At 45.4% G+C, this 23,015-nt stretch overlaps 3 protein-coding genes across 15 annotated transcripts in view; all 3 read left to right on the forward strand.

The window, feature by feature from the left end:
• Nucleotides 1-9,524, forward strand: part of TTC8 (tetratricopeptide repeat domain 8) — a 42,634-nt gene extending 33,110 nt beyond the window's left edge. For both annotated transcript variants that reach the window (XM_056545626.1, XM_056545627.1), the window contains 3 exons: nt 2,613-2,735; nt 4,626-4,709; nt 6,396-9,524. In XM_056545626.1, coding sequence (XP_056401601.1) covers nt 2,613-2,735; nt 4,626-4,709; nt 6,396-6,512 — 324 coding nt within the window. In that variant the 3' untranslated portion in view covers nt 6,513-9,524. The remainder of the gene's footprint in view (nt 1-2,612; nt 2,736-4,625; nt 4,710-6,395) is intronic.
• A 256-nt stretch (nt 9,525-9,780) lies between these two features.
• On the forward strand, nt 9,781-17,687 carry LOC130295181 (ovarian cancer G-protein coupled receptor 1-like). 5 transcript variants are annotated; one of them, XM_056545642.1, is made up of 4 exons: nt 9,781-10,921; nt 13,660-13,754; nt 13,831-13,877; nt 16,114-17,687. In XM_056545642.1, the coding sequence occupies exons 1-4, from the start codon at nt 10,788-10,790 to the stop codon at nt 16,174-16,176; spliced, it is 339 nt and encodes a 112-aa protein (XP_056401617.1). In that variant the 5' UTR covers nt 9,781-10,787; the 3' UTR covers nt 16,177-17,687. The 5 variants fall into 5 exon arrangements, with proteins under 5 accessions (XP_056401617.1, XP_056401618.1, XP_056401616.1 ...); XM_056545643.1 differs by having other exon boundaries at nt 9,781-10,695; XM_056545641.1 differs by having other exon boundaries at nt 9,781-10,597.
• A 1,964-nt stretch (nt 17,688-19,651) lies between these two features.
• The window catches only part of LOC130295180 (cholesterol 24-hydroxylase-like), a 62,389-nt gene continuing 59,025 nt past the window's right edge, over nt 19,652-23,015 (forward strand). For 3 of the 8 annotated variants that reach the window (XM_056545633.1, XM_056545634.1, XM_056545632.1), the window contains exon 1: nt 19,815-20,087. In XM_056545633.1, the coding sequence (XP_056401608.1) occupies nt 19,933-20,087 (155 nt within the window). In that variant the 5' untranslated portion in view covers nt 19,815-19,932. Of the gene's footprint in view, nt 19,723-19,814; nt 20,088-21,544; nt 21,684-23,015 lie in introns of those variants that run through there. The other 5 variants (XM_056545635.1, XM_056545631.1, XM_056545638.1 and 2 more) reach the window with 5 other exon arrangements.

Raw genomic sequence — 23,015 nt, forward strand, 5'->3', positions numbered from 1 at the left:
AATCGCTACCTTGAGATAATGCACTAGGCGCCTGTGTGGTTTTTCTTTTTGTCTCTTGTCCTTACTATTCTTACCATAGGCCTCCAATATTATATTTGTGCTTGTCTGACTCCTAGCACCTGCCAATCAGCTGATAGAACAGGACATATCATGTGTATAAACTCATGTGGATAAACTTTATAAAACTTTCCAGAACATAACTTGATAAGAGACACTCCTGTCTGTAACCTTCACTGTTCCATAATTGTCCTTTTATCCATCATAAAGAACCTTATTGCCTGTGCAGAGGATCTGAAGCATGACCAATGACCTGCTGCTGCCAATTTACATAGTCTCCTCAATTATTCAGTATCTGGTCCCTAATGTGAGAGCTGCTTTTGGGTAGAATTTGTTGCAGAGCAGTAATCTGCTCTGATGCATAGAGTATACAGGCACGAGCAGTCTGTACCATATTATATAGATGGAAATATGTAATTCCCAAATGACCTTCTTCACATGTCAGGTAAATCACAGAGCAAGGGCCGTGCTACATATTCAGTTGTGCAGGATCAGCCAAAAATGGTCTGTTTGGTCTTAAAACTGTAGGGTAGAATGCTTAATTTTTTCTGCTTGAGTAGTTAATAAAAGTGAATGGCAAAGATGGCACAATAGGTAGTGTCATTTACATCAAACCTGAAGTGCAGCTACTGAGCATTACTGCAAAGTGCTAACCGTTCAGTCATAAGTGTAAAGCTTGCCACTAAGGTCTACTTCCCAACAATTGGTAGCAAAGCGCCATGCTACATTGTCTCCTGATGTCTTCAATCTGCTTTCTACAGGCAGCTGCAGGGTTGGCCTTTGACTCTACTGGGCCATTTGTATGACCGGCAAAGAAAGTTAAGCAAAGGTAAAAGTAGACATACGTTCCAAAAAGAAGAACTACGATGCGAATTCCCTTAACAGACACGCTACCCCTACATGCAGCAGCTGGAATAATAGCATACGGTCACGCTCACTGACAGTAATGGCTCTCTTGAAAACAGTTTCAAGGCAAGAAATGGAAAATCGGGGCAACTCACCATGAATGCTTGAATCTTTTTTATTCGTATGCAAACAGATACATGTAAATGCACATGGTAACGTGTGGACGGACCAACACAGGGATCCTTCTAAGAGGCCTCGGGTGCCGTTTCGTGCTGAACAAGCGCTTCAGCTGGCCTCAGGCCAGCTGAAGCGCTTGTTCTGCACGAAGCGGCACCCGCCGCCTCTTAGAAGGATCCCTGTGTTTGTCTGTCCACACGTTACCATGTGCATTTACATGTAGAGTGATCCCTCAACATACGATGGTAATTTGTTCCAAATGAACTATCGTTAGTTGAAACCATCATATGTTGAGGGATCCGTGCAATAGTAATATACAGAGTTACACTCGCGTGTCTCTGCCGCTCTGGACCGTCGCTGCTGCCCTGGATTGTCGCTGTCCTCACATCCCCGGGGTGTCCTCGCCGCTCCGGACCGTCGCTGCTGGCCAGTATCGTCGCTCTCCATTGCCGTCATCACGTCGCTATGCACGCCGCTCCTATTGGATGACGGGACGGCGTGCGCGGCGACGTGATGACGACAAAGGAGAGCGACGGCCATGCAGCTCCTTAAACGGCTATTGGGCAGCAGCTGAAGTATTCTGCACTGCCGGATACCCGTTTATGCGATGGCCCCGACATAAAGCATCGTATGTTGAAATTATCGTATGTCGCGGCCATCGTAGGTCGGGGGATCACTATCTGTATACGAATAAAGAAGATTCAAGCGTTCATGGTGAGTTGTCCTGATTTTCCATTTCGTGCATTGAAACTGTTTAAAAGTAGACATAGTTGCACTTTGCTTTCACTTCATTCCAGCGATCTGCGGAGGTCACAGTGGTCACATCCATTGTAAACGTATGTTGGTGGCATATTATAGTGATTTGAGAACAAAGTCTGTGTAAGACTTGTAAATGAAATCTCTCCACTGTAGCAGACACCATTTTATAGCTACTAGGGTATAAAAGCAAACTGTACCTTTACTGGAGCTGTTGTTACCAACCTTATAAAATTGCCTTGTTATTTCTCAGCCAAGTGTTGAGGCGAGGCCAAATTGCGTAAGTGCTGCAGCCTGGCATGGTTCCTTGCTTGCCTTTATCTCCCAGACCCTCCTTGACTGATATACAGGGTACGGCTTAAAATCAAGGTAGGGCTGGGAGTTGAGTGCAAGCCAGGATAAGCCAGGCTGAGGCATTGGAGCAGGTTGACTCCACCTCCATGACACTTGGCTGAGAAATAAAAAGGCAGTTTTATAATTTTGGTAACAACCATCTGCTCCAGGAAATGTCCAGTTTCTTTTTATACCCTAACAACTACCTGTGTCTGCATCTCCTAACGATGATTCTAGATGACAGATTCCCTTTAATTCTCATGAGAATGTGGCTAATTCTGACAGTGTCCATCCCATAAAGCACCAGAGAATGTCTGTCTTGTGTGACAGAGCATATTGGGAAAACAATAAACCCCTCTATGCTTCCGACTACATGTGGAGAGATTGATTTTTGCATAATTATTATGTGCTGTTTCCTGAATTATTTTATGTGTTTGCCTTAGGGGATCGGAGACCTGAATCTGGCTTATCAGTGCTTCAAGCTGACTCTGGCCAATAACAACGACCATGCGGAAGCGTACAATAATCTGGCTGTATTGGAAATGCGTAAAAATCATGTTGAGCAGGTCAGTCCTATAACGATATATATTAGAGGTGCACCGAAATGGAAATTTCAGAACCAAAACGAAACCGAAATAAAAAAAAATGTCCGGCCGATACCGAAACCGAAAATGACTTCTCCCCGTCTTCTGGTAAAATGCAGCGCTCCGCTCATTAGATTAGATTCCCCCACATTAGATTGCCAGCTCCCCCACATTAGGTCGGGAGTTCCCCCACAATAGTAGGCAGCTCCCCCACAATAGTAGGCAGCTCCCCCACAATAGTAGGCAGCTCCCCCACAATAGTAGGCAGCTCCCCCACAATAGTAGGCAGCTCCCCCACAATAGTAGGCAGCTCCCCCACAATAGTAGGCAGCTCCCCCACAATAGTAGGCAGCTCCCCCACAATAGTAGGCAGCTCCCCCACAATAGTAGGCAGCTCCCCCACAATAGTAGGCAGCTCCCCCACAATAGTAGGCAGCTCCCCCACAATAGTAGGCAGCTCCCCCACAATAGTAGGCAGCTCCCCCACAATAGTAGGCAGCTCCCCCACAATAGTAGGCAGCTCCCCCACAATAGTAGGCAGCTCCCCCACAATAGTAGGCAGCTCCCCCACAATAGTAGGCAGCTCCCCCACAATAGTAGGCAGCTCCCCCACAATAGTAGGCAGCTCCCCCACAATAGTAGGCAGCTCCCCCACAATAGTAGGCAGCTCCCCCCACAATAGTAGGCAGCTCCCCCCACATTTCTAGGCAGCTCCCCCCACATTTCTAGGCAGCTCCCCCCACATTTCTAGGCAGCTCCCCCCACATTTCTAGGCAGCTCCCCCCACATTTGTAGGCAGCTCCCCCCACATTTGTAGGCAGCTCCCCCCACATTTGTAGGCAGCTCCCCCCACATTTGTAGGCAGCTCCCCCCACATTTGTAGGCAGCTCCCCCCCACATTTGTAGGCAGCTGCCCCCCAACAATATTAGGCAGCTCCCCCCACATTTGTAGGCAACTCCCCCCCACATTAGGTCAGCAGTTCCCCCACAATAGTAGGCAGCTTCCCCCCACCCCACAGACATACAGCTTCCAGCCATATACAGTGTACGGCTGGAGGCTGTATGTCTGTACAGCTGCCCCCACAGTGATCCGGTCACTGCTCCTCCGGCCCGGGGTCACATCTACCCTCCTGCGTCTCTATGGTTGTACGCACGGGACCGAAGGAAGATCGCAGGAGGACGCCGGGGAATGGAGAGTGACCGTCGGACATCCTTATGTCCCGAAAAGATTTTTCGGGACACAGGGATGTCCGGGATAGGAATACTTCTTTTTATGTGCCCGGGCTCCCGTGTGTGGCTGCAGGCGGGGTCCGGCCAGAGCATATAAAACCTAATACTGTATACTAAAAACCAGGAGGCCTCCAGCTGTTGTGAAACTACAACTCCCAGCATGCCCGGACAGACTTTGCCGATCCGGGCATGCTGGGAGTTATAGTTTCACAACAGCTGGAGGCCCCCTGGTTTTTAGTATACAGTATTAGGTTTTATATGCGCTGGCCGGCCCCCGCCTGCAGCCACACACGGGAGCCCGGGCACATAAAAAGAAGTATTCCTATCCCGGAGAGCGCACCCGGCCCCCCTGCACCCCCCACGAGTGCCTCTGCCACTGGCAGTGTTTGCAACTTGTGCTGTGGGCGGGCAGGGGAGGTGGGTCATTATCGGCACATTTTTTGTTGTTTCGGCATTTCCCCGAAACAGCTAATTTCGGCCGATGTATCGGCCGCCGATATATCAGTGCATCCCTAATATATATATTGTTGGTTCTTAAAGAAGACAACATTTCATAAAGGATTCATGCATTTTCTCTTGCTTTCTTTTGCTTATGTTAAATCTTTCTTTTCTACGACTTTATTATTCCCACTGTTGTTGCAGGCCCGAGCTCTCCTCCAGACCTCTGCTGCCCTGGCACCTCACATGTACGAGCCACATTTTAACTTTGCCTGCCTCTCTGACAAGGTGAGCTGTGTATTTTCTATATATATAAAGGATTCCCATCATGTGGTTCTCTAGTTGTCACAAAACTACAAGCCCCAACATGCACCAACAGCCGGTGACTCTTCAGCTGTCGCTGAACTACAATTCCCAGCATACCACATATACTCTAGTATAAGCCGACCGGATATAAGCCGAGGCCCCTAATTTCACCCCAAAAACCCAGGAAAAGTTATTGACTCGACTATAAGCCTAGGGTGGGAAATAAATCATCCCCCCCATGTCATCATCCACCCCCTTGGCATCAACACCCCAGTCATCATCACCCCCGTCATCATCATCATCCTGTCATTATCACTCCCGTCATCATCACCCTGTCATTATCACCCCCGTCATCATCATCCTGTCATCACTCCCCCTCCCCCCTTCATCATCACCGCCTGTCAATCCCTTATCAGTGGTCTTCAACCTGCAGACCTCCAGATGTTGCAAATCTACAACTCCCAGCATGCCTGGGAGTTGTAGTTTTGAAACCTCTGGAGGTCCGCAGATTGAAGACCACTGCGGCCTTCGTCATCATCCAGACCCACCCTTTAGTTTTCTACACACCTCCCCTCGGTGGGAAGGAAGGGTGAGCTGGTCCTGGCCATCTATGCTGCAGCGACAGTCCGGTGGGGAGGGTTAGTTGTTCCGGGCTGTCCATTTTCGCCGGAAGGCCCTCTTCTCCACTTCGGGCCGGCCCGGACTAGTGAAGTTGCCTTGACGATGACGCACAGGGACGTTCATGCGCAGGTACGTCTGCTGGGCACGGACGTCCCTGTGCGTCATCGTCAAGGCAACGTCACTAGTCCGGGCCGGCCCGGAGTGGAGAAGAGGGCCTCCCGGTGAAAAGGGACAGCCCGGAACAACTAACCCTCCCCACCGGACTGAGGGGAGGTGAGTAGAAAACTAAAGGGGAGGGTCTGGATGATGACTGAGGCTGCAGTGGTCTTCAACCTGCGGACATCCAGATGTTTCAAAACTACAACTCCCAGCATGCCCGGACAGCCAATGGCTGTCCGGGCATGCTGGGAGTTGTAGTTTTGCAACATCTGGAGGTCTGCAGGTTGAAGACCACTGAGAAGGGATTGACAGGCGGAGATTTCACTTGAGTATAAGCCAAGGGGGCGTTTTCAGCACGAAAAATCGTGCTGAAAAACTCTGCTTATACTCGCGTATATACGGTACCTGTGGCTCTGTACCTGTTGCAAACTACAACCTCCATCATGCCCTGACAGTCTGTGGTTCTCCAGCTGTTGCATAACCACAATCACCAGCATGCTTTGACAGCATGTGTCTCTCCATCTGTTGCACAACTACAATTCCAAGCATGCCCTGACGTGGTTGTGCTTTTAATAAGCTGGAGATATCTAGATCATGTGACATCATACCTAACATTACCTAAACTGTAAAGGACTGGTAAGAGACAGAGCTTAGTATGGATTTCTGGAATAATTCCACTGTGGTTTCGTTGTTAGAGGCCTTGATATTTTTCTATTTACTTGTGATGGCCATTTTTACAAAACAGGCACAGATTTGTAAGTGAAAGGGTTAAACTTGCACCTTTTGTCACCACCGGGCTTGTTTGGTTTGTCCGTCTTCGCTTGGATGCCTCTGTTATTGCAGTGTAATAGCAGAATCCCGGTTATCAGTTACCACTTTGTCTTGCAGATCGGAGACCTCCAGAGCAGCTACATCGCCGCTCAGAAGTCGGAACTCGCGTTTCCTGACCACGTGGAAACTCAGCAACTCCTGGAAAAGTTGAGGCAGCATTTTGCATTGATTTGAGCTCATCGGTTACACAAGGCTGATAATGTCTCCTAGATAGCGTTGGTGCTTGTGTAGAAAAACGGATTTAACATTAACCATTGGCGATTGCTCCATCGCCTGGCTCTGCTGATAACCGTAATGTACACAGAAGAGGATTAGAAAGCAGTAACCCTTTCACTCTGGATATAATGAACTTGGCCGCTGATGGTTGACCATTACTTGTTCATTCTCTTCTACCCAAAAGAGAAAATGCAGACAACCTGTCAGAAAAAGTGAAAAAAAAAGATCTGCCATGTTTGATTTCTAATCTGGACGTCTGTCATAATGTGTGCAATGCAATCAGCCAAAAGTTTAGTCACATGACCCAGCAGAAATGTACCCCTATGTTACAATAGGTAAAAATGGCTCCCCTTGTGGACAGGTAGATGTTGGAGTCGGTGGCTGGACTATTGATTCCTCTCCTCTTTCTAAACTATGCGCTTGTGCTAAGCTGGGTGCCTCCAGCTGTTGCAAAACTACAACTCCCAGCATGCTGGGAGTTGTAGTTTTGCACGTGCTTTTGGGCTCCCTTGTTGGGAAATACTCAAATACAGTAGGATTGATGCAGAAATTCTATATAGAGATGGGTTTCTGGGACAGTTGCAGAAATGTCTTCTGTATGTGAATATACCCTGTGGGTAGGGTCACACGTGCCGTATTTTGCTGCATATTTGCTGCTGCGTATTTTCCAATCTTTTGAAGGTAATGGGTAGCAAAATCAGCTGCTGAACAAACGCAGTAAAATATGGTACATATGTCCCTTTATCTGAAGTGAACATACTGATTTTAAACTATCTGAAGTCCTGTGTGTTTATTTCCACCCAGTTTTCAAGATCTCTGCTTGCTGTTAGTCAATGGGAACATTCTGGTTTACAGCCAGAGGCTAAAATCCTGTATGGATCTCGTCCCAGTCACATAATTTATGGGCTTTTTGCAATGTGATAGTCTACATAAGTGTAATCCCAAACCTGTGGCTATCCAGCTATTGCAAAATGGCAACTCCCATGTCCTGACAGCCAGAGGCATGATGGGAGTTGGAGCAGAGTGGTCCACACAATACTCTGTTGGGTAAGAAGTATCGGCTTGGTATTCTGACTGTAAGGCCGGGTTTTCACCTTGGAATTTCCATCCGGACAAAATCCGGCAGGAGATTCTGATTGCAATCTATCGGCGATCTCTACAATGTCCGCGGCACGGATTCCACCAGAACATTAAGCAGGTTCAGTGTTCAGGCAGAATTTGTTTATTTGAATTTTCTAACGAAAATTCCGCCTAGAAATGTTCTCAGTCTGGAAAACCCATTCACCTGCATGTTAACCTTCAAGCAGCAGATATTCGGACCAAAATTCTGGTTGTAAATTCTGTAGTGTGAACCTGGCCTTAATAGCTCACAGAGAGTTGTTACTTCTATTTAAAAATCTTAATCCTTCCAGTACCTATCAGCTGCTGTATGCGCCACAGGAAGTTGTGTAGTCCTTTCCAGTATGACCACAGTGCTCTCTGCTGCCACCTTTTTCAGTGTCAGGAACTGTCCAGAGCAGGAGAGTTTTGCTATGGGGATTTGCTCCTACTCTGGAGAGTTCCTGACACAGACACAAGGTGGCAGCAAAGAGCACTGTGGTCAGACTGGAAAGAACTACACATACAGTGGAGCATACAGCAGCTGATAAGTACTGTAAGGCTTGAGATTTTCTAATAGAAGTAATTTACAAATTTGTATAACTTTGTTGATTTGAAAAACATGTATTTCCTCTGCAGTACCCCTTTAATGAAAAGAGGAGTGGTGCTCTGCAAAGCAGAAATGCCTTTCTTCCAGTATAAGGGTATGTTCACACAGGACTAAATTGTGCAGATTGCACAATTTGACTTACTTTTTTAAATAAATTGAGGAAATCTGCATTTCAGTCCTGTATAAACATAACCTTGCAGATCTGTTTGAGAGAATCTGCAGCATTTCTACACCGACATGTATTGAATCACTATATTGAAAATCTGGTATAGATGAGTTGCAAAAATCCTGTAATGATCCGCATTGTGAGCAAATTACTTAGCATTGTACAACATATCTGGACAGAGAAAAGAGAGAACAAAGCGTCACAATATATAATAAAACCTGTGCATTGCTGTTTACAGCAAGCAGAGATATTAAAAATGGTGAGTTCTAATTTAATTGAAAAAACTGGCTTCTACCTTCACTATTGCAGTTTATCTGCAGGTCCCTCCGTATACACAATGGGGGAGACTTATCAAAATGTGCGGGAGAAAAAGTGCAGTGATTTTTCCACAGCAACCAATCACAGCTCAGCTAACAAGCTCTAGTAAAGTGAAAGCTGAACTGTGATTGGTTGCAGTGGAAAAATCAGTCCACTTTTACTCTCACACAGTTTGATAAATCCCGGCCAATAAGGCTATGTTTACATGGTGGAACATTATGTTCAATGGGATTCTGCTGTCCCATCTGCTGTCCCATTCACTGCAGAAATTCAGCATTCGGAAAAAATGTAAAGACCTGTCTGTGTTTTGAGCGCACAGGAATTCTGACTAAACTCTGCTGCGAGCTTTGCAGAATGGAATTTGAGCAGAATGGTAGAATTCCGCCATGTGAACACAAGCCTAAGCCATGTTAACACGACAGATTCCGTGCTGAATGTCTGCCCAGAAAACACAGGAGGACGTTCCGCAGCTTTGAATCATCCGGCGGGCGCTAGGACCATTTAGAAATGCGCTATCTCATAGACGGCAATGCATTTCTGAGCGGAATCTGTAGAAAGCAGAGACTTGACCTTTTCTTTCTGGGTCAACTGGAATTTCCGCCGTGTGCACAGTGCAGCAGAATCCCATTGAAATTAGAATCCTATTGAATACTGCGGAATTTCGCCTTGTGAAGATAGCCTTAAAGGGGTACTCCGGTGGAAAACATTTTTTTTTTTAATCAACTGGTTCCAACAGATTTGTTAATTACTTCTATTTAAAAAATCTTTACCCTTCCAGTACTTTTTAGCAGCTGTATGCTACAAAGGAAATTATTTTCTTTTTGAATTTCTTTTTTGTCTTGTCCACAGTGCTCTCTGCTGACACCTGATGCCCGTATCAGGAACTGTCCAGAGCAGGAGAAAATCCCCATAGCAAACCTATGCTGCTCTGGACAGTTCCTGATATGGACAGAGGTGTCAGCAGAGAGCAATGTGGACAAGAAAAAAAGAAATTCAAAAAGAAAAGAATTTCCTCTGTAGCATACAGTTGCTAAAAAGTACTGGAAGGGTAAATATTTTTTTATAGAAGTAATTTACAAATCTGTTTAACTTTCTGGCACCAGTTGATATAAAAAAAATGTTTTCCACCGGAGTACCCCTTTTAAAGAGAGAGACGCATCAATAAAGCCAAACGGTGGGGAGTAGCCAGGGAGACCGGCATCTTGACTTTATACCTCATTCCCAGCTCATCTTCAAAACTATGATATGTACAGAGAGAGCCTGTGCCTGCTTCATGCTGCCCGTGGTTTGGGCAGCATGAAACACCTCATGGGTTCGCTTTCTTTAATACAGTGTGTCTCCAGCTGTTGCAAAACTGCAACTCCCAGCATGCCCGGACAGCCAAAGGCTGTCCGGGCATGCTGGGAGTTGTAGTTTTGCAACAGCTGGAGACGCACTGTTCAGAAAACACTGCTTTAGGGTAAACTTTGTAATAGTTACGAAAGATGACAACAGTGTATCAAACCGGATAGTAAAAATAAAATACCAGCACATTCCAATACAGGTCATAGGACATAGAGGTAGTGTGTGACTGGGATATTACCATATAGGTGACACGTTGCACTCCTGATCCGTATGTCTCCTATATTCTGAGTTACTTTGTATCAATCCTTTGGTATAAGAGGAATGTATCACAGTTTTGTAATTAGAAAATAAATTATTTTAGTATTTGATAATGACCGTGACTACTTCTGTTTTTCACCAGGGCTACCGGTATAAAAAGCACAAGATAGCATCAATATGGATCAATCAGCGATCAGGTTTAACCGTTTCCTTACAGGCAGCGCCGCATTCATCAGCCAGGCAGTTTACGTAAATCATTTATATGACCTCCTCGTCTTGCACATTAAGGGAATATAGCGGCAAATGAGCCATTTACTTAGAATTATTGTGTACAAGAGCGTTCCAAGGTAAAGATGCGGGAGGCGGCTGAGCAGGCAGCGCAGCAGGCGGCGGTGTCTCCGAGGGTTTCATTAACATTTATAATGCATGAAGGCAGATTATGGCTTGTTGTTGTGGTGGCCCAGTACAGAAGTTACACCCCTGTACCATTGCAGCCCTGTCAGGCAGACTCCATTCAGTGACCCCTGGACCTTCCTTGTACCTGTGTCTTTTGTATGATCTTAAGTGCCTATGGTATGTAGTGTAATGTACATATATTGTTATATGCCTTTAAATAATGTTGCTATGTGTTGTAACCAAGGAGGGTATCGGTGACCTACAGGGTGACCTATGGGACCCCTCTAGAGTCTCCCCCATATAAACCCTGTGTGGAGCTAGTCCAGTCTTCCTATGCTCTTTTCTACTGATTGCAGCAAGGTCAAGTCCTGAGAGTGTCTGGTGTCTTAGAAAGGCCCAGAATCTACCACCCACAAGTCTGCTACCCCACAGGTGAAAGTCAAAACCTGGTAAGCTACATACGGGGTGAAGTCTGTCTACTCAGTACCAGCCAAGTCAATCTGTCGCAAGTCAGCGTGGACCTGCATCAAATTGTCCCAAGTCCACCATAAGTCCCATCAAGCCCTGTGGTCTCTGAAGTCACTGGTCATCTCCTTGGGCCAAGCCAAGCAGTATAGACAGTTACACCTGTCTGACTCGGTAAAGCTGCTGTTGTTCCGTAACTTGGTGACGGAGTCATTATTTGCCCCCGTGCCTAGTCCAGGATCCAGCGGTATACCTTCTGGTGGTGAAGAGGTTAAGCCACGCCCTGGTGTCATGAACACAAGAGGTTAATGCCATCTGGCCCTAGGGTAATTCCATCTGCCCTCATCACACCCTCACCACATTATATTTATCATGCGCAGCACAACATGGCGAGCGGCACACCCACAGACCACAGATCTATAGCTCTGTAGACGTAGGGGAATCCAGCAAGAAACCAAAGACTTGTAGAAAAAGGATTTCTCATGAAGCCAGCCTGTATCTATATAAACTGTTAGCGCATCAGGACATTATAGGGGGACATTTAAAAAAAATTTTTTTTTTATTAACTGGGTAAGTGTTTTCATTGAATAGCTGGCATGTAAAGTTACATTTCCCCTGTAGCCTTCATCACAGGAGAAATGTCTCACCCAACTTCCAACAATCACTTCCCCCTTGTATTGTAGGGAAGCCATGCTCACGGTAATCAGCTGATTTTACATGTGTGAAAACATTACAAGTTTTTCTGAACTCTTCAATATTTCATACATATGTAGTCCCCCTAATGTTCAGTTTGCAGCCTGCTCCCCCAGTAATAAATGCTGGATATGAGGTCTGTGGGATCAGGAGTGTACAGTTTGCAGTTTTATCTCTCCACTTGTGCACAACCCATGTTTTTCTCCCCTGTAGAATTCCTTGTGCCTGCTCTCCTCCCTGTGTAAGCTGTCCTCTGAGTAGGCTCTCTTCCCTATCTACAGCCTGTGTGAGCTGTCCTCTGCGTAGGCTCCCCTCTGATCTATAGGCTGTGTGAGCTGACAAAGTCCACCCTATCTCCAGAATCCCAGCTCCCCTCTGTGTATGCTCTCCTCCTAATCTACTGGTTGTGTGAGCTGTCCTCCTCCCTGTATGCTCTCCTCCCTATCTACACCTTGTGTGAGCTGTCCTCCATGTATGCTTTCCTCTCTATATACAGTCTGTGGGAGCTGTCCTCCATGTATTCTCTCCTCCCTATCTACATATTTACAGCCTATGTTTACTGTCCTCCATGTATGTTCTCTTCCCTATATTCAGCCTGTGTTTGCTGTCCTCTATGTATGTTCTCTTCCCTATATTCAGCCTGTGTTTGCTGTCCTCTATGTATGTTCTCCTTCCTATCTACAGTCTGTGTGAGCTGTCCTCCCTATCTACAACCTGTGTGAGCTGTCCTCCATGTATGCTTTCCTCTCTATATACAGTCTGTGGGAGCTGTCCTCCATGTATTTTCTCCTCCCTATCTACAGCCTATGTTTGCTGTCCTCCATGTATGTTCTCTTCCCTATATTCAGCCTGTGTTTGCTGTTCTCCATGTATGCTCTCCTCCCTATCTACGACCTGTGTGAGCTGTCCTCCATGTATGCTTTCCTCCCTATCTACAGCCTGTGTGAGCTGCCATCCATGTATGCTTTCCTCCCTATATACAGCCTGTGTGAGCTGCCCTCTATGTATATTCTCCTCCCTATCTACAGTCTGTGTGAGCTGTCGTCCATGTATGCTTTCCTCCCTATATACAGCCTGTGTGAGCTGCCTTGCATTTATTTTCTCCATGTCTACAGCCTGTTATATACAAAACTTGTTATGCCAGAAAAATAATGTATAGGTTTTAATAAATTCCCCTTCAGTATGTTGTTCAGCTCTGCAGGGATTAGGCCCAAATCCCTATTCACATTACATTAAGGACCTTCTGTTGGAGGTATGACGTAGGATCAGCGATTTTTACCGTTGTACAGTCAGTCATGCAGGAAGGGATACATTGCTAATAATAGTCTACCACATGTACCCCGCTTTGTTTTTTAGATGTATACCTTTTATATGGCACAGAGCCATCTACTACGCTATTCTGCACAGTGTATGGTATACTGGCCTGACTGAGGCCAAAGGGGCACTGTTTTGGCCATTTATTGGGAACAAGCCTTACGAGCGAACCCTCATTTTGCCTTAAAATCAGCCTGTGTAAAAGAGCCTTATGAGTAAGGCAGAATACTTTGATGACCACTATACGTGGCCTTAACCGAACACTGAACTGGCCCTTTAAGACAAGTGCACTCACTGTATACAATGTGTGAATGATGTTTCCATTAGCCAAGTGTGTTCCTTGTGAGTCTCAGTCACTTGTGATGGTTTCATAGCAATAATCAGGTTCTTCCCCGACAACTATTGTGAGTATTAAATGAGTATTGTGTGAAATCACTTCCCAGCATGCACTGGAGCGCTGCCTTATGTCTGGTCGCTATATGCTGTGATCGAGTAACAGGATATTCTTACAAGACGGAGGGTCCGCCTACGCTCAGAGGTAAGTTACCTACTGCACTTACCTGTGTACCCGCATGTGCTGTGCTCTTCACCCCTGTCCTGTCTATTCCTCCCAGGTGTGAAGCCGCGACTGCCAGATAAGAATTTACATCACAGCTTCAAGGTACGAAGAAGAATCTCTTAAAGTTTTATATAGTGAAGGGGGGTATCTGATGAAAACTATTATTAAAAATGCACAGAATATGGCAAATTAAAGGACTTATCCCAGGTTTGAAAGTTATTGCCTATTTACAAGATCAGGAATAACTATCTGATTGGTGGGGTCTCACCGCTGGGACCCCCACTGATCACAAGCAGGACAATAGTCCCCTGGGTGAATGATGCTGCAGCACACATGGCTGGCCCCTGCTCCATGCATTCTGTATGGGGACTTCCAGCATTGTTGGAAAGTCCTATAGAGAATAAATGGAGCGAGGATCAGGCATGCACGTGGCACTCCCTTTACTCTGTGGATATGTGGGCTCTGTTCTCAGGATCAGCGGGGGTCCCAGCAGTTTGGACTCTCTCTGATCAGATACATATTCCCTATCTTGGGGAAGCTCCTTCAAGTTAATTAGTAAATTAAATGCATTAAAAATATTTTGTCTTTTATTGATAATTGGCAGTGGTTTTGTTCTTTTGTCCTGCCTTTAGCCTACCAGTAGCTGCATCCTCCTAGTGCAGTGTTTTCCAAACAGTGTGTCTCCAGCTGCTGCAAAACTACAACTCCCAGCATGCCTAGACACCTATCCCCCATCTACGGCATAAGAGAGTTGTCTCCAACCTGATAAGTAGCTGACTGGTGGGGGGTGTCTGGCTGCTTGGACCATCAATGATAATGAGAATAAAGGTCCCTTATACTCCATGGAATGGAGCTGCAGTGTGCATGCATACCCACCTCCATTCACTCTGTAGCAGTGTTTTCCAACCAGTGTGCTTCCTGCTGTTGCAAAACTACAACTCCCAGCGTGACCGGACAGCCTTCGGCTGTCCGGTCATGCTGGAAGCTGTAGTTTTGCAACAGCTGGATGCACACTGGTTGTAAAACACTGCTATATAGGTAAGCACTCTGCTATGTTCTCAAATTCCATAGGTCTAACAGTTAAGAGAGTCCTGGATTGGAGACCACAGGTATCAGGGATTACTGTGTGATAGAAATATAGAGAACAGAGGTCCTGAGTCTTTTATTGGTCACACATGGACACTGCCACTCCATTCATTGTCTATAATGGGGCTACCTGAGATAGCGGAATGTTGTAGACCGTGAACAGAGCCGCGGTGGGCATGTGTGACTGCTGCTCTATTGGGAGACTAGGGTCCTAGCAGTTGGACCCTCACATGCTTAATTAGGCTAGATTCACATTGCTGTTGTGCTCCGTCCCATTCTGGGTTCCTTTTTGGCTCTTTTTATTTCGCCAAACGGGCCAAAAATGAGTCAGAGCACAACTGACACTACCAGATCACCCCTGGGTCACGATGGATCCCATCAACTTGAATGGGGTCTGTCGGGAATCCGGTAGTATATAGTGCATACACTATTATTTTTTTTTTCTCTCTGCCTAATCCAGCGTTCCGATGGAACTCCATAAACTGCAGCTCGACGACAATATGAACAAGGCCTTATGGCAAAGTGTTAATGGAGGGACAACCCTTTTTAAAGGGTACCTTTCATAAAAAAAAACTTTTGATATATTATAGATTAATGTATGCAGAAGAACGTTCCAATTGCATGTTATTAAAATATATGCTTCTTTCTATTTAACTTTCCACTTTGAAAAAATAACCACTAGAGGTCTCCCTACCAGTCCTGGCCGCAAGCCTTTTTTTTTTTTTTATAGATTTCAGACTCATGCTGGAGTCCTAAATCTCAGACTGTAGCCGGGACACAGACAAGCTCAGCTGGCAGCTCTGAATCTTCTCCTCTCGTTTACAACTGCATGTGCAGAAAGAAGAAAGATCGGACTCAGATAGTAAAATGAATGAGGGCATGCAGTAAGGCAGAGTCAGGAGTATACGCTGTTGTGCTATGTGCACAGTGCTGGCTCCTGACTGTCTGATTGGCAGGCAGGGAGCAGTGCTGAGCTTGTCTGTGTCCCGGCTGCAGTATGAGATTTAGGGCTCCAACATGAGTCTGAAATCTATAAAGAGGGCTTGTGGCCAGGACTGGTAGGGAGACCACTAGTGGTCATTTTTTTCAAAGTGGAATATTAAAAAGAAACATATTTTTTAATAACATGCAATTGGAAAGTTATTCTGCATTCATTAATCCTATAATATATCAAAAGTTTTTTTTTTTTATTTTTTTTTTTTTTTTTTAATGAAAGGTACCCTTTAACATCTGTTCTCTTTTCCCCACACAGGAATCCATCCAGTTTGGTCATCTCTTTCCATGTGGGCCGATGGAAACCCCAATAGCTCCCTGAGTTCCGGGAACTGTTCCTTCAATAACAGCTCGGACGGGACGCTCTTTGTCACTGTGTACAGTCTGAACATCCTGATCGGTATCCCTGCAAATCTTGCTGCCTTGTATGGGGTGTGCAAGCTGATGAGAGCCCAGGCCGTGCAGCTGATCTATTTCCTGAACCTCATCGTGGCCGATCTGCTCTACCTCCTGGTACTGCCCCTGTGGATCGTGTATTTCATCCAGGACCACAGCTGGACTCTCGGACCTTTGGCGTGTAAAGTCTGCGGCGCCATGTACTTCGTTAACATATACGCCAGTATCTACTTCCTGTGCTGCATAGCCATTGACCGATTCATGGGCATCGTGTATCCAATGAGATTCCAGGCCTGGCAGAATGTGCGATGCCACGTCGGGGTAAGTCTTGCCGGCTGGCTGCTTATTATCTTATGCCAGGTTCCTGTCATCTTAGCCTTGGATTTTGACCATTACGATCTTTGCTACGAAGGATTTGTGAGTGACCGGCTGCACGCCGTCTTTATTTGCATTGTCGCATCCTTTGGCTTTCTGGGCCCGCTCTTGATTTTGCTTGTATCGTGCCAGGCATCTCTCAGAGGGATCGGCAGAGCTTCCCTGAGCCCAGGCAGCGCGGTCTGGATTAAGATCTTGTTGCTGGTCTGTTTCTTGACGTTCATCTCCTGCTTTGGGCCGTACCACTGCGTGTCGCTGGTCCGTGCGGTGCATTTGCTGATTTTCGGACTGGACTGCAGCTTTCTGCTCTCCATTCACTCCTACTACAGGGTCAGCATGGCGATGATGAGCCTCAACACCCTCCTGGATCCGCTGCTCTACGTGCTCCTCAGCAAGGACATTCAGAAGGTTGTGAAGAGCTTGTGCTGCTGGAAACACTTCTCTCCATAGATAACCGTGTCTTCTAATAGACTGGAATGCAATGATGGAGATAATGGGCAGCCTCACCCCTTCTGGGCATAATGGGTCAATGTTCTGTGTGCACGGTCTGCAGATTGTCTGTCTTTAATCTCTTTACTTAAAGGGGTATTCCAGGAAAGTATATACGCACACACATTTTATTTATTTATTTTTATATATATATATATATATATATATGTGTATCCTGTGGCCCCTGTTGTCTTCTCCGGTTGCTTGATATTCTTTGCCATCCTTCCCTCCCCTTGCCTACATCTCCCAGAAATTGTTGCAGCTTGGATCTGCTATCCATCTCTCTCTCTCTCTCTCTCTCTCTCTCTCTCTCTCTCTCTCTGTCTGTCTCTCTCTCGCCCCCACCCTCCTGCTCTATGCAGCAGAAAGAAGTTCAGTGTGTGATTGGCTGAGACCAGACACCTCCCAGTTCTCACCACTAATCAGAGCACGACTCATCAGTGCAGGGCAAAATCCACATGGTCTGTATCGCTCAGGAGAGTGGGGGCTGCTTTCAGAGAGGGATTTGTGCAGAGACAGAGTAATTTCCTCACTTCATTGTAGTGACAACTAGAGATGAGCGAACTTACAGTAAATTCGATTCGTCACAAACTTCTCGGCTCGGCAGTTGATGACTTATCCTGCATAAATTAGTTCAGCTTTCAGGTGCTCCGGTGGGCTGGAAAAGGTGGATACAGTATTAGGAGACTCTTTCCTAGGACTGTATCCACCTTTTCCAGCCCACTGAAGCACCTGAAAGCTGAACTAATTTATGCAGGATAAATCATCAACTGCCGAGCCGAGAAGTTCGTGACAAATCGAATTTACTGTAAGTTCGCTCATCTCTAGTGACAACCAAAGATGGGAAACTGCTATTTATAGCTAATGAATGATATTTAGACAATTTAATAGGTTGATATAGTTTCCCAGAGTACCCCTTCAAGTGATGGAAATGTTTATTGGGCTGTGCTATATGCTTTAGTCTTCAGTTTTCTGATGTTATTTCTCATATAATAAAAGGTTCTTCAATGTTTTAATATTTCAGTATCTCTGCTTGCGGTCAGTGATTGTTCTGGTTTGCATCCAAAAGCTGAAAACATATCATATCCAATTGACATGTGCGAGGAAAGATTAAAGGAATACTCCGGTGCAAAACATCTTATCCCCTATGAAAAGGATAGGGGATAAGATGTTAGAGTACGAGGGGCCCGCTGCCGGGAACCCCCGCTATCTCTGGGCCGGCAGCAGCGGCGTCTGGAACAGGGGAGCGTGGAGCTCCCGAGTTCGTGATGCCACACCAATCCCCCTCCATTCATGTCTATGGGAGGCGGCGTGACTGCTAGACCTGAATGGAGGGAGCACGGATGACCGGGGTGCCGCGCCAGCGATTGTGGGGTCCCCAGCGACAGGATCCCCACGATCTAACATCTTATTCCCTATCCTTTTCATAGAGAATAAGATGTTTTGCGCTGGACTATCCCTTTAAAAGAGCACGGGATAGGTGATCAGTAGCTGATTGGTTGGGGGGAGGGGGGCCAACCACTGGGAACATCACTGATCATGAGAATGGAGGTCATTTGTACCCACTGTTTTGTATGCTCTGTAATGTGATGTTCCTTATGCATGACATTGTAAATAATTACTATGCGCTTACTATACATTTCTTAGGTTTATTTGCTATAATTGTTTGTCACCTTTGACCCAGTAATAATTGATCTTTCTAGTTAAAATCTGTTTAGTCCACTGCAAGTGAACACAGGAAGGGTCCTGTTTGGACCAAAAATGTGTTGCCTTGTGTGTTATTTTTATGTTGTGTATGTTTGTTATTGTTTTAAAGGGGTACTCCGCCCCTAGACATCTCATCCCCTAACCTTTGGATAGGGGATAAGATGTTTAGGGGCGGAGTACCCCTTTAACCCTATAAGGACCTGCAACATAAACTTACAGTGTTGCAGCGAGCTACATTGCACCACAGCTATAAAGGAGTGGCACTTGCTTCATAACGGGTGAGTTCCAGATGCTATTAACAGCCGAGGACTTACCGCTAATGGAAGTGCTGGTGGATTTGGGGTGGCCTCATCAGACCCCCGCAGTGTGATCATGGGGGTCGAATGAGTGCTAATGGTGGCCGGAGGTCTCTAACCTACCCTCCAGATGACCGATCTTCTTGTGCAGGCTGTACAAGAAGATCGCTGATAGTACTGATCAGTACTGTGTTATTACTTAGTACTGAACAATACATTGCAACCTAATGATTGCATAAAAAAGTCCCTATGTGGACTTCCAAAGTGTAAAATAAATGTAAAAAAAATAAATAAAGCGTTGGCTGTCCGGGCATGCCGGGAGTTGTAGTTTTGCAACAGCTGGAGGCACCCTGGTTGAGAAACGCTGATCTAATGTGTAGGCTATAGATGTCTTTTCTCTTATTTAGCGGTAAAATTTTAATTCTGTCAATGAATATGAACCTTCTAGTATCTAAAAGTAACAAAATGACATGGCGCAGAGTTTTTGCTTTTTTGTCCTGCAGTGAATTAAGAAAGCGGAAACATAGACGGCGGTGGCGTCTTGCTCGTGAAATTCTTTCAATATAAAAGTTGCGGTGACTGTGATATCATCAGCTATTAAAGCGGTTAGGTTTTCTTTTTAAATTTTTTTTAAATTATTATAATTTTATAAATGTTTTTGTTGATTGTTGCAACATAAAAACAGATATAAAAGTTGTAAGCGCTGTAATGGACAGCCTGGCCTGCAGGGGGCAGTGTGCCATCTACATATATAAACTTCCTGAAATCCTGGAGCTGAGGAGTGACACTTCCTTCTACAAAGTCGCAGGGACAGAATGTGGGGGAGTTTGGCCTCCCTGTGCCTCTCCTTGGCCTCCTGGCTGCTGCTTCTCCTCTTCCTCGGCCTCCTTGTTGCTTTCCTGGTCTTCTGCGCCTATGTCAAGTACATGCACATGAAGTATGACCACATCCCCGGACCCCCCCGAGACAGGTCAGTGCTGGGATGTCCAATGCATTGCCTGATACTCATCCGCCCATACACTAGTGCAGTGTTTCCCAACCAGGGTGCCTCCAGCTGTTGCAAAACTACAACTCCCAGTATGCCCGGACAGCCAACGGCTGTCCGGGCATGCTGGGAATTGTAGTTTTGCAACAACTGGAAGTCCGCAGGTTGGACACCACTGCACTAGTGCTTTATTTTTATTTATTTTTGTTAAATAAGCTTGCGTTGTCTGTAGCGTTTTTTGTTTTTGTGTTGTTTTTAGCATGCAGCATGTTCCAGTGAATCTGTTCTGAGACTCATTTTAGCCCATAGAAGCCAAAGGACCTGATTTACTATTAGTATCGGGTTTTCTGTTTTTATTTTATATTCTCTTCCCGACCTGGTTTCCAGTATATTTACTAATTTGGCGCACACACGACCTTCATTATGACACACTCCAATTTGCTTACGTGGCATATTTATCATAATATTTATCAAAATTTGCACAAGCAGCGGGAAATACGTTGCGCATTCCTCGCTCACTATACACACAGGGTTTTCCGGCGGCAGCCCTATGTGTGCAGTGAGTTTTGGAGGCGGAGCCGCGCTTCACAGTCACGCCCCGCCTCCAAAACTCACTGCACACATAGGGCTGCCGCCGAAAAGCCCTGTGTGTATAGTGAGCGAGGAAGGCGCAAATTTTGCGCAGCGTGAAATACGCTGCATATACGCCAGGTGGGAACGCACCCTAAATCTGTTAAATTCTTAGACACGCCCCCTTTCACGTAAAGCCACACCCATAAGTGTCTAGTCTTATAACTATGTGCGGAAACCTTCTGTTTAGAGCCCAGAGGGTCTCTTTTTGTATACAGGGTCTGCTCTATAACTGGACGGGCACTATATATCTCAGGACCCTGTGATGTCATTGTCAGCCGCCACGACCCCCCTCACCCACGTTGTGTATACTGGGCACAGCTCCTGATCGTGTATATAGACACAGGCTGAACCCTGACCCTCCAGACTCGGTTTCACAAAAGGGATCTTGTTATTTTCCAGTCCAGGCGTTGGCACAAATCTGTGCCCTTTTATGGAGTTTTGTTAGAAGTCCACGCAGGACTACGTCAGGATGAGTTGTCACTGCCAAAAAGCAGGGAACATTACAGGGGTACTCCTAAATGGTGCAGAATCCTGTTGCATAAACCACTAAAAATCTTTTTTTTTTTTTTTTTTCTTTAATCCTATTCCCTAACTTACAGTAGCTCAGTACTACAATTCCCAGAATGTCACAATATTGATATAAAATGTATATGACAGGGAGATGACAATGAGAGGACTACACAACTTCCTGTTAAGAGAGAGAGGGAGGAGTAGGGGAGCTGCTGAGACAACACCACACTGACAATGAGAGAACTACACAACTTCCCATCGGGAGGAGGGAGCTGCTGGGACAATGCCACACTGACAAAGAAAGGACTACATAACTTCTGTTCATAAGAGAAGAAGGAGCTGGTAGCTGCTGAAACAACCCCACACTTGACAACTTGTCAGGGGCGAATCGCACAAAAATCTACACAATCCAGTACTGTGTGTGATAACACTATATCAGTAAGTTACATGTTTTAGGATGATAATCTTATTTATATAAAATTTATCGGAATATCTGAATGCCCCTTTAAATGATTAAAGGGACTTTTGATCTGAACAAGTGTCTCCTATCCATAGGATATGGGATAACAAGTTGTTCAGTGGGGGTCTGACTGCTGGAACCCCACCTATCCCGAGAATGGGAACAAGACTTGACCGTGTTCACTGTGAGCGCGCAAGGTCTCATCCTTTGGGTCAGTGGGGGTCCCGGCTGTGTCTGTTTTCACTCTCGCTGCTCTCATAGTGGGGATCAGCCATTACAAGTGCTCTGTATATTTCCCGTATATAGCCTTACATTTTGGCCTAAATATAATCTGTATATACCACTTACATATCCTGTATATATCCCATATAAAGCCTTTTATATATCTAGTATATAGCCAGTATATATATCGAATATTTAGCCTGTATAGATCCTGTATATAGTCTGTATACATCCTGTATATAGCCTTACATATTGGTCTGTATATAGTCTGTATACAGTGGGGATCAAAAGTTTGGGCACCCCAGGTAAAAATTTGTATTAATGTGCATAAAGAAGCCAAGGAAAGATGGAAAAATCTACAAAAGGCATCAAATTACAGATTAGACATTCTTATAATATGTCAACAAAAGTTAGATCTTATTTCCATCATTTACACTTTCAAAATGTAATTAAGAAATTGCAGTCATCAGGAACAGTGGAAGTTAAAGCAAGATCTGGAAAACCAAGAAAATATCAGACAGAACAGCTCGCAGGATTGTGAGAAAAACAATTCAAAACCCACGTCTGACTGCACAATCCCTCCAGAAAGATCTGGCAGACACTGGAGTTGTGGTACACTATTCCACTATAAAGAGATACTTGTACAAATATGGTCTCCATGGAAGAGTCATCAGAAGAAAACCTCTTCTATGTCCTCACCACAAAAATCAGCGTTTGAACTTTGCAAATGAACCTATAGACAAGCCTGATGCATTTTGGAAACCAGTTCTGTGGACCGATGAGGTTAAAATTGAACTTTTTGGCCGGAATGGGCAAAGGTACGTTTGGAGAAGAAGGGGAACAGAATTTAATGAAAAGAACCTCTGTCCAACTGTTAAGCATGGGGGTGGATCAATCATGCTTTGGGGTTGTATTGCAGCCAGTGGCACGGGGAACATCTCACGAGTAGAAGGAAAAATGGATTAATAACATTTCAGCAAATTTTGGATGCTAACTTGATGCCATCTGTGAAAAAGCTGAAGTTAAAGAGAGGATGGCTTCTACAAATGGATAATGATCCTAAACACACCTCAAAATCCACGGGGGAT

Source organism: Hyla sarda, chromosome 11, assembly GCF_029499605.1.
Source record: "Hyla sarda isolate aHylSar1 chromosome 11, aHylSar1.hap1, whole genome shotgun sequence".
NCBI lineage: Eukaryota > Metazoa > Chordata > Amphibia > Anura > Hylidae > Hyla > Hyla sarda.

Excerpts from the sequence above, each read along its gene's own strand:
- LOC130295181 (XM_056545639.1), top strand. The coding sequence starts at position 16,143 with ATGTGGGCCGATGGAAACCCCAATAGCTCCCTGAGTTCCGGGAACTGT.